This window comes from Mastigoproctus giganteus, chromosome 2 (genome assembly GCF_048544385.1).
Source record: "Mastigoproctus giganteus isolate SK-2022 chromosome 2, ASM4854438v1, whole genome shotgun sequence".
Classification (NCBI taxonomy): Eukaryota; Metazoa; Arthropoda; class Arachnida; order Uropygi; family Thelyphonidae; genus Mastigoproctus; species Mastigoproctus giganteus.
The window spans coordinates 234,719,717-234,729,343 of record NC_143576.1 but is presented as its reverse complement, the minus strand read 5'-3'; the positions used below and the strand labels follow the sequence as shown (position 1 = coordinate 234,729,343).

The window sequence follows — 9,627 nt, the reverse complement described above, 5'->3', positions numbered from 1 at the left end:
TTGTTTGGTTTCATATATGCAATATTAACCTCTTAAATAAAGAATACATAGGATTTCGGCATGAATAAAAATCAGTGACTGTCAGATCTCGAAGATAATGATATCTAGATTGTTAATTATCGTTTAATGGGAGTCATTCAATGTTTCTACAGTTAAAACTCAGTGGGAACTTCATTTCAGAATGATAAGTGGTAGTGAATAAAAGTAGAGAGATTTTCTTAGCTGTTTATCCAAAGAATTAACTTGATATGGCCTTATCTCTTCTCTCAAGACAAAGATATGGGGGATTACGTGATATATTATTCGACTGTTATTACAAGAGACATCTTGAAAATAATATATGGCGTGCAAATCTGAAAATCACACTCCTTTCTGATATAACTGAGGAACGAGAAAACCAGCTGGTCTGATCTCATTCTTTCCTAGGTCGTTCAAGTGGGAAGACATCTCCATGGGTCAAGGAAACAAGAAAAAGAGAAGCCAGGGTCCCGATCAAGGATGGAGTTGGGTGATTGCTCTTTCCTGTAGTGTGACAATCTTTATAATGTCAGGTCTTGCTAGAATGGCTGCCCTGCTCTACGTGGAGTTTATATACGTCTATGGTCTCACAAGGGAAGAAGCAACACTCCCTTTCACTGTTCGATCAATGATAAGGAACTTGATAGGTATTTTAATAGAACTGTTGGAAAAACTTAATATTTCGTTTTCTTTTGTAAGCTCCCAATAATTACTATTATTAAATTGAATCCTTTGGTATTCAATAATGAAATATGTAATTTTTTCAGGTCCTGTGGTGGGTATTTTAGGACACCGTTATGGAGTTCGTAAAGTTACCATAATCGGAGCGATGATTGCCACTGCAGGTGCAGCCCTATGTTATGTTGCACCCAATATTACTTGGATCGTTATTCTTTGGGGTGGTGTACACGGTAAGTACATTTATCTTTTTCCATCGTAAGTAGAATCGTGTGTACTGAATACTAAATATTTTGTGTAGTGAGGAACAGGACTTTCTTATTATATAAGAAAGTCCTGTTGCCAAAATATAAAGGATATTCTAGACTGTAACCAAACTGAATGACTTTCTTATGGGAATCTTTGTAAGAAACAACTTTGCGTATATCGATATTTATTCGTAGATTGTTAAGTTTGGTCCAACGATATATCCATGATATATCCATGATATAAACCACCAGTAACATAATCATATAAACAATCCAAAAGTGGATTGTTTATATGATTATGTTGGAGAGTTTGAATTTTAACAGACTATGATGAACTATGTTAAATGCTCTAGACAAATCTGTATAAATCACATAAACCCAGCTGCCATGACCTATTTCCATGGAAGTAAATTGCCAAAAGGCAACCAAGTTGGTGACCACGGAATCTCCGGAACGAAAGCTATGTTGATATTGAATCAATACGGGATTGAAGTAAGCAGAAAGTTTACTTGGAAGAATTGTATCTATTTTTTTTTTTGCTATGCTGTTAATGAAAGTTATTCAACGACAGTTATTGGCTAAGAGTTTGGAGCCCATTTTATGTCTTTTGCATTATGTGAGCTTGTTTTTTTGAAACAGCCAGGATAAACACCTTCTTTTAAAGATTTCTTAAAGATATGTAAAAGTGAAATCGTTACGTTATTGTAGAAGTGTCTAAAATATTTGTGGATAATAATTTTTAGTTTTGATTCATGAATTTCAGAAAATGTTCTTTCAACATTTCCATTACGTGCCAGAGTGGCAAACAAAAATCAGATAAGTTTTCGAGGTTGCTGGAAAAGACAACCGAGTCCTATTAAATCTTTTAAAAAGTAACGCCCACCGACCGTAACAAGATCTCTTAAGTCATCCTCATTCCTTTCGTTAGCATTAACATTAACATTAGTAGAGGCATATGATGCAAGAAAGCAAGCTTATACAGCATCAGCCAAAATAATAATAATAATAATACAAATAAAAATAAATAAATAAATAAATCCTTTCCCATTTCACCTATCCATTCGCTCCAAACGTTTGTCTAGTTCTGCCTTGAATTTATTTAAGCTGTCCACTTCTGCAACGACAGATGGAAGTTTGTTCCAAAAATCAACCACCCGCTGGCTAAAGGCAAAATTCCGGACATCTATTCTACAACTATCTGTCCTCAGTTTGAATTTATGTCCGCTCAGGCGATTAATATGGGCAAGAGGAAGGATCCCATCAGTATTGAGCTTGCTCAACCCATTCAAGGATTTATACACCTCAATCAGATCACCTCGCAGGTGTCTAGTCTCCAGACACTGTAATCTGCAAAACTTAAGCCTTTCTTCGTAAGAGTAACCCTTTGTTCCATTCACTAATCTTGTTGCCCTTCTCTGTACTCGTTCCAACAGCTCTACATCCTTCTTAAAATGAGGCCCCCAGACCTGTATACTATTATACTATTATAAGACACTCTGATTTACTGCCCCACTCTATTTCTCTGTTCATTATACTCATCCGAGTCATTAGGCCTGTAACACACTCCTTCTTTCAATTTTGCGCTTTGCCAGTATTTATGTCACACCTAACTGACTCAACACTGCACTGTCCACCCATATCAACTGGCTGCACGTCCTTAGATTTTAATTGTTTCTTAACTAATAGCATAATTCCTCCTCCCTTCCCGTCCTTTCTGTACACATTGTACTCCCCAAATTCCAATTCCCATTCCTTATATCTGTGTGATGTCTCTAATATCCCAACAATATTTGCCTTTGATGTTTTGAGCAATACCTAAAATTCATCAAATTTATTTACCAAACTCCTAGCATTGGTGTACATAGAAGTATACCTGCCCATGTTCTTATTGTTAGCTGCCCTAACACAGCCCATGTATTTACTTGTTCCGCGATGACACTCAACAGTCTCTGAAATCCCCTGCACCTTGTTTTCCTGCCGACCGGGCTAGCCGGGTGGGTAAAGTGCCTACCTAGACCCAAAGGTCGCTGGTTCGAATCCCGCCTTGGATCAAAGTAGTTCAAAAACCTTGGGAGGTGCATTATGGCCACAGAAGCCGATGCGCCAACAACTACTACCAAAAAAAAAAAAAAAAAAATAATAAATAATAAATACCTTGTTTTCCAGGCTGCTGCTCATCCCAATGGAAGCAGTGCAAGAATCACTTTCACCTCTGCCAGTGGCTACTGTTAATCTATTAGCCGATGTATCCCCCCCAAAAGCTAGCAGTTTTCCGACCCACCTAACACTGCCTCGATGGCATTAGCAAATATTCTTGCATTCTTTCTTTCTTTCAATTCTTTTGAAATTAAAATTTTTAGCAAAGAATATTGACTGAATAATCAGTTTCGTCAATTTAAAATTCAATATCAATAATATTTTTGCGCATATGCTATTTGGTTTTTCCTCCCAAAACTGGTGTATTTTTTAAAAGCATCCATCGATAAATTTGTATTTATTGAATCGCTCAGTCCATTTTCCTAGGTACCCACATATAATTTTATACAAATCTGATATTTAATCAAATGATATAATTTCTTCACGCTGAATTTTGATCAGTAAAATTTTGCAAGCACTTTAAGGGAACAAATTATTCTTAAATGCGTTATTAAAGCTCTCGATTGTCTGATATATACGCAATTCATGGCCTTCATTATGCAATTTCGGAACATTTAATTTTTAGTAATTACTTTTTGATTATGCCAATACACTATACATAACATAGAGCAGTGATTCAAAAAAGTTTACAATAAATTTCAACGACTTTTTTATCACAAAGAAAAAAAATCTTTACAGTACTTCGAAAAATATTTAATGCTGGATCGATCACTTGCAACGAACTTAATCAGCGAGTTTTTAATTGTGTCAATGAATTTTAATATTGGTGGTGGTTGTTGTAGGGTTTTAAGCTCATCAGCAACTTAGGCCATATTGCATTTGTGTAAATCGCGTGTGTTCTGTAGTCAATTTGCTATTTGCTAGATCAAAAACCTGCGTTTTCGGGAGGAAAAGCCACGCTTGCCTCTTGTGAGACCGAATAATTCAGCCACGTTCTGAAAAAGGCACATAAAAATCCCTTACATCATTGACGAGATTCAAACTCAGGTCTTTTCCGTTCCTTGTGCGAAGACGGCGATTAGAGGAGACTGGTTTCCAAATCACCTAAAAGGAGACCTGATTGAGATTTATACGGCTCTGAGAGGGGTTAGTAAAATATAGAGGCCATAATTTAAATTACAGGGAAAGAGGTTTGGACTAAATTGTAGGAAGTTTTATTGTATCCAACGAGCAGTTGATTAGTGGAACAAGCTACTTCTTAGTCAGTTGAGGCTGACAATTTTAAGGAAATTCAGAGGTCAACTGGACAGTTACCTATGTGAGGAGGGAAGCACATAATGTGTGCTTCTTTTTTTTTATTATTTATTATTATTTTTTTTACTTTTTTCTTCAAAGTTGCAGCAAAAGTTTGTGGCCCTCCTCGCTTTAAATGGCTAATACTAATGACGGTTTTAATAGCAATTTTCTTAACTTAGCCTTTTCGCCCCCACAAGTTCCAGTACTGCAGATATTCTCGGCCATAACATAAAAGAAACCATATAATAGAACGAGTAATCTATCTGTCTAATGAAGCTAATGTACAAATGTACGCAAATTCCTTCTAAAGGGTGGTCCAAAGTTTAGAAATCCCAAACTTTTATTTATTGCATATGATACAGAGAAGAATTACTGTACAATAAACTGCACGTAGATTTATTTTTATTGAATAATTAGCACTTCAGCAACGAACATATTCTTTTATTAGTGTTAAAAAAATATTGAGAGATGTTAGAGCGCCCCTACTGGCGACATCGTGAAACAGATTATATGTTATGAGTATTGTTTTATTTTGATATTTTTGGTGTTTCTCCTCCATAAAATTACGTCACACGTCACAGAATAAATACTTTTATCTTTCTCTATCTGTATATCTAAATCAGCCGTTGAAAGAAACGTAAATTGGTATGGATGAAGGATTTTCTATGACTGTGGTCAGACACGTATATTACAGTTGTTTGTGAGCTTACTATTTTCGCGAAAGCAATGAGTCATCTAAAATTATTTATATGATCATCATTTATATGATTAACGCTATGACTCATCTTTATATGAAATCAGTAAATTACGTGATTATTTTGTTGTGTTGTGTGTCTCTTTGATAACCTCTAGGATAGCACAGTGGTTATATTCATTGTTCTCCTACATTTAGGGGAAAAGATCTGGATTCGTATCCTGTCAATGATCTAGAAATGTTGAGGATGAGCTGAGAGGTGGCAAATGAAGTTTAATATTGACAAATGTAAAGTACTACATATGGGAAGCAGTAACCCCAGAGTAACGTATCAACTCTGCGGTACTACACTGGCAGTGGTAGAGAATGAAAGGGACCTGGGGGTGGTTGTGCAGGCAGATATGAAGTTTTCTGAGCAGTGCAGACGGTCTGCAAGAGTAGCTCATAGTGTCTTGTCAATGATATACAGGAATTTTTCTAGCAGGGATAAGGAGGTGATTATCCCCTTGTATAAGGAAATGGTCAGGTCACACCTTGAGTACTGTATACAGGCCTGGAGGCCTCATTTTAAGAAATATGTAGATCTCTTGGAACGAGTACAGAGAAGGGCAACAAGATTAGTGAATGGAATAAAGGGTTACTCTTATGAAGAAAGGCTTAAGTTTTGCAGATTACAGTGTCTGGAGACTAGGCACCTGCGAGGTGATCTAATAGAGGTGTATAAAGCCTTGAATGGTTTGAGCATGCTCAATGCTGATGGGATTATTCCTCTTGCTCAGAATAATCACCTTAGAGGGCATAAATTCAAATTGAGGAAAGACAGATGTAGGATAGATGTGCGAAAGTTTGCCTTTAGCCAGCGGGTAGTTGGTTGGTGGAACAGACTTCCATCCTTTGTTGTGGAAGTTGATAGCCTGATTAAATTTAAGGCTGAGCAGGTATTTGGAACGAACGGAGGGGTGAAATGGGAGCGGTTTTTTTTTTTTTTTTTTTTTGGCTGATGCTGCATTAGCTTGCTTTCTTGCATCATATGCCTCTACTAATGATGTCAGGAAGTTTTACATTTTTTTTCCCTTTTACACCCTTGTGAGTAGCACAGTTGGTGGAATCACCGTCCTCCCCATCCCGAGTTCCAGTCCTGTCAATGAGGTGAGGAAATTCTTTGGGCCTTTTTAACAACGTTGGTGAGTTAGTCGGTCTCTGGCGAGGGTAGCATGGTTTTTTCTCCCGGAAACTCCGGTGTTTTGTCCAGCAAAATATAAACTCGACCACAGACCACGCAATTTACAGATATATAGGGAGCAATATGGCCTTAGTCGCTGATGCTCCTAAAAAATCCAATAACAATACTAATTTTTGCACAACGTGGCTGGATTAGTCGGTCTCAGGCGAGGGTTACATAATTTTGTCTCCAGGAAGCTTGGATTTCTCGTCCAGAAAAATTGCAAAGTGACCACTGAATACACATGATTCAGAAACACAATATACCGACGCCTCATAGCCTTAGTTGTTTAGGCGATTAACACAAAACCTACATATCTGATTTTTGTAGCATGGAAAGTCTCCAAGACAGACTGACTAACCTCAGGGGCTCACCATCTGGTGAGTATGGGCTTGGTACACTCAGGGTCCTGAGCTGGATATCATCATTCTTCTCTTTCTTGGCGATTCCTCTCTCTCTCTCTCTCTCTGGGTAACTCACGATTTTTTTTTTTTTTTGGCAGGTGCAGCAAAGGCCTCAGGCTTCCTTGCACCAAACAGCTAATAATAATAAATAAATAACTCTACCAAGGTGCAAAGAGCCCATAAAAATTCATCCGATCATTTTCCAGAAATATATGGATTGTTTATTTACGCTCGAAATGCCTTTAATATAGTGGCGCATTTCCTACACTCGCTGACCAAAAAATTAGAAACCTTTATTCAGTATCTGGTAGAGGCACCTTTTGCTCGAATTACATCCGAACATGTCGATATGGATTTCACTAGGAGTCTCAGGTTGTCTAGCTCCAGCTTTGACCATTCTTTCATCAGTCAGTTGCAGCATTGCAGTCGATAGAAAACTGCCCTTTCCAACATTTCTCGACTGGGTACAGATCAGGAAAATTAGATGTTAACAGTCTCAAGATGTTGGAAATCTTGAGACTGTTCCTCGAACCATTCAGATGCAATTTTTGTACGGTGGGTAGTTGAGTTGTTGTCTTGAAATAATCCACAGCGATCCGAGCAAAAATGAAGCATTGCAGATCCGATACGACAGAAATATATTCATTGGAAGTAAACACGATCTTGTAACTGAATGAGCAGATCCTACCAAGAGAACATACCACAATACCACCTCCAGCTGCTTGAGTGGGGAACACAAGACAGTCTGGATGCTTGGTTTCATGAAGTTCAAACCGCACTTTCAGCCTACCATTGAAGTAAAAACAATAAATGGAAACTCGTCAGCCCACGTGATCTTTTTACACTGTTCTAAATTCCAGTCTGGCAGAAATTTTCAATCATTTGCTGCACACTTGACATTCTGTTCTGACTTGCAATTCACCTTAAACTCCTGCCGTTTCGTTCTTGGAGTGCTAACTTCCTGTTGCATTTCTACCTTTAAGAGCTACATTCTCCTTTTATCTTCCACTCCTTGTATACTTTTGAGATGGTTGCTTTCGATACACCAATGATTTTCTTTATTTTCTCATTTGTGGCTTTTGACAAATGTACTCCAACAATAACACGTTTCTGAAAATCAAAAGATCAATTTTTTTGGTCAGTGAGTATTCAAAGTAATTATATTTTCTTGGTACATTATCGGATCAAAAACCAAATTTTTGGTGTACTTTATTTTTCTTATTTCGATTTTTATGTTAGTATTAAGTTATTTTGGTAATTACGCTCAATAAATGCTTAAATTAAACATATCTGCTTTTTGAATTCTTCATACTTTTATCTTTCTAGGTGTGGGATTTGGACTGTCCAACACGCTGTATCAAGTGTCTCTAAATCAATACTTTGTCCGTTATCGAGCAACAGCGGTGGGTATTGCCATGTCGGGTGGCTGTTTTGGATCCTTTATTCTGCCCATTATAATCGAATATATACTCCGCCAGTACGGTGTACGTGGCACGTTTTTGATTCTTGCAGGAATCGTCATGCACGTGATCCCATTTGCAATGTTTCTTCGAAAACCGCCCTGGATTAAAAAACAACAGAAGAATGCTGAAATACTTGACTCGTTAAAACTTGAAATGACCGATGGAAAACAGGAAATCACTCTTTGCATCAACAGTTTGAAGGAAACCGAAGCGAAATCAGAACTCAATGGAAAAATGCAAATAATCCAGGACGAGAATGGCCAGAAGACTTTGGACAACTTGCCAAAAATCAATGTCAGTGTCGTAGAAATGAGTTGCTCTAACAATTCCTCGGCAATTGTCTGCGTACCAAAGAAGCAACACTCAGCACTTGGCCAGATCGTTAAAACTTTAAAGGTTATGATCGATCCAATGTTTTGCTTAATCAGTATCTCTCTAGCAACTTATGTTTTCGTGTTTATACCCACTATGACCGTTATTATCGATTTCTTATTGGACAGAGGAGTAGAACTAAGTAAAGGCAAGTTTGTTTTATCGGTCTTTGCTGTAGGCGATCTTGCAGGGCGACTTTGTTTTGGGTGGATGACAGACAAAGGAATCATCTCGAGGAAACTGTTCATAGCTATTAATCTGGTTGCCATGGGAGTAGTGGTTATTATATACCCTTTAGCTAATGATTTTAACACACTGTTAGGATTATCGGTGGCTTACGGAATGACTTCAGGATGTGTGGTCATCATGTTTCCACCTTTAATTGGACAATATCTCAGGCATGACCAACAAGAGCATGCCATGGGCTCGATAAGTTTTATTTCGGGGATCGTAGGCTTTGCAATTCCTCCAATGATTGGTAAGTTAATTTTATTTATGATATTTGTCATTTGAGAATAACTTATTTTGTTTATGGTGACTCTTAAGATCAATAATATTGGTGATGGTGAATATCTGTCCAAAGACGGGTTCATAATCATGAGGAGTTTGCAGACTATGTGTTATATTCTCATTGCCTTCCATGCATCTGTCTACCGGTTTGTAGACGCGTGTGTTCAAGGCCGGTTTGTCCTGCTTAAAATAATTAATGTAGATTAAAAATGGTATTAGTTACTTTAGATTAAAGAAAACCTTATAAAGTTTATGCGATATTTTTCCTTATTTCCAGGACATTTCAGAGATTATGAAAAATCTTACGATGGCCTGTTCGATATCATGGGAGGAATCTCCATTGTTTGTGGATTTCTTTGGTGTCTGGAACCTCTCTTTCTAAAACTTCAGAAGAAGATGGATCATCTTACTTAGAGATTTCGAAATGAAGTTTCCTGAAGATTGGTGGGATGGTGTTTGTAAATTTACACGTACTTTTCAAGATAATCCGAAGTAGAAACAGAGAATATGTTTATCAGGATGGTTTGGATTCAGTAGCGGGCTACTGAAACAGAAGAAAGAGTCTTGTAAGTTTGTCGTTGTGCTCCAAGAAATCTTCATCAATTTGCTCACCAGATGTATTGGG

The 9,627-nt window shown here is 37.5% G+C and overlaps 1 protein-coding gene across 1 annotated transcript; it reads left to right on the top strand.

Moving 5' to 3' along the window:
* Positions 1-451: 451 nt before the first annotated feature.
* Positions 452-9,416, top strand: LOC150090259 (monocarboxylate transporter 12-like). The gene is made up of 4 exons (XM_090390234.1): positions 452-665; positions 786-929; positions 7,984-8,970; positions 9,280-9,416. Exons 1-4 carry the CDS (start codon positions 452-454, stop codon positions 9,414-9,416), a joined length of 1,482 nt encoding a protein of 493 aa, XP_090246360.1.
* The last annotated feature ends 211 nt before the right edge of the window (positions 9,417-9,627 follow it).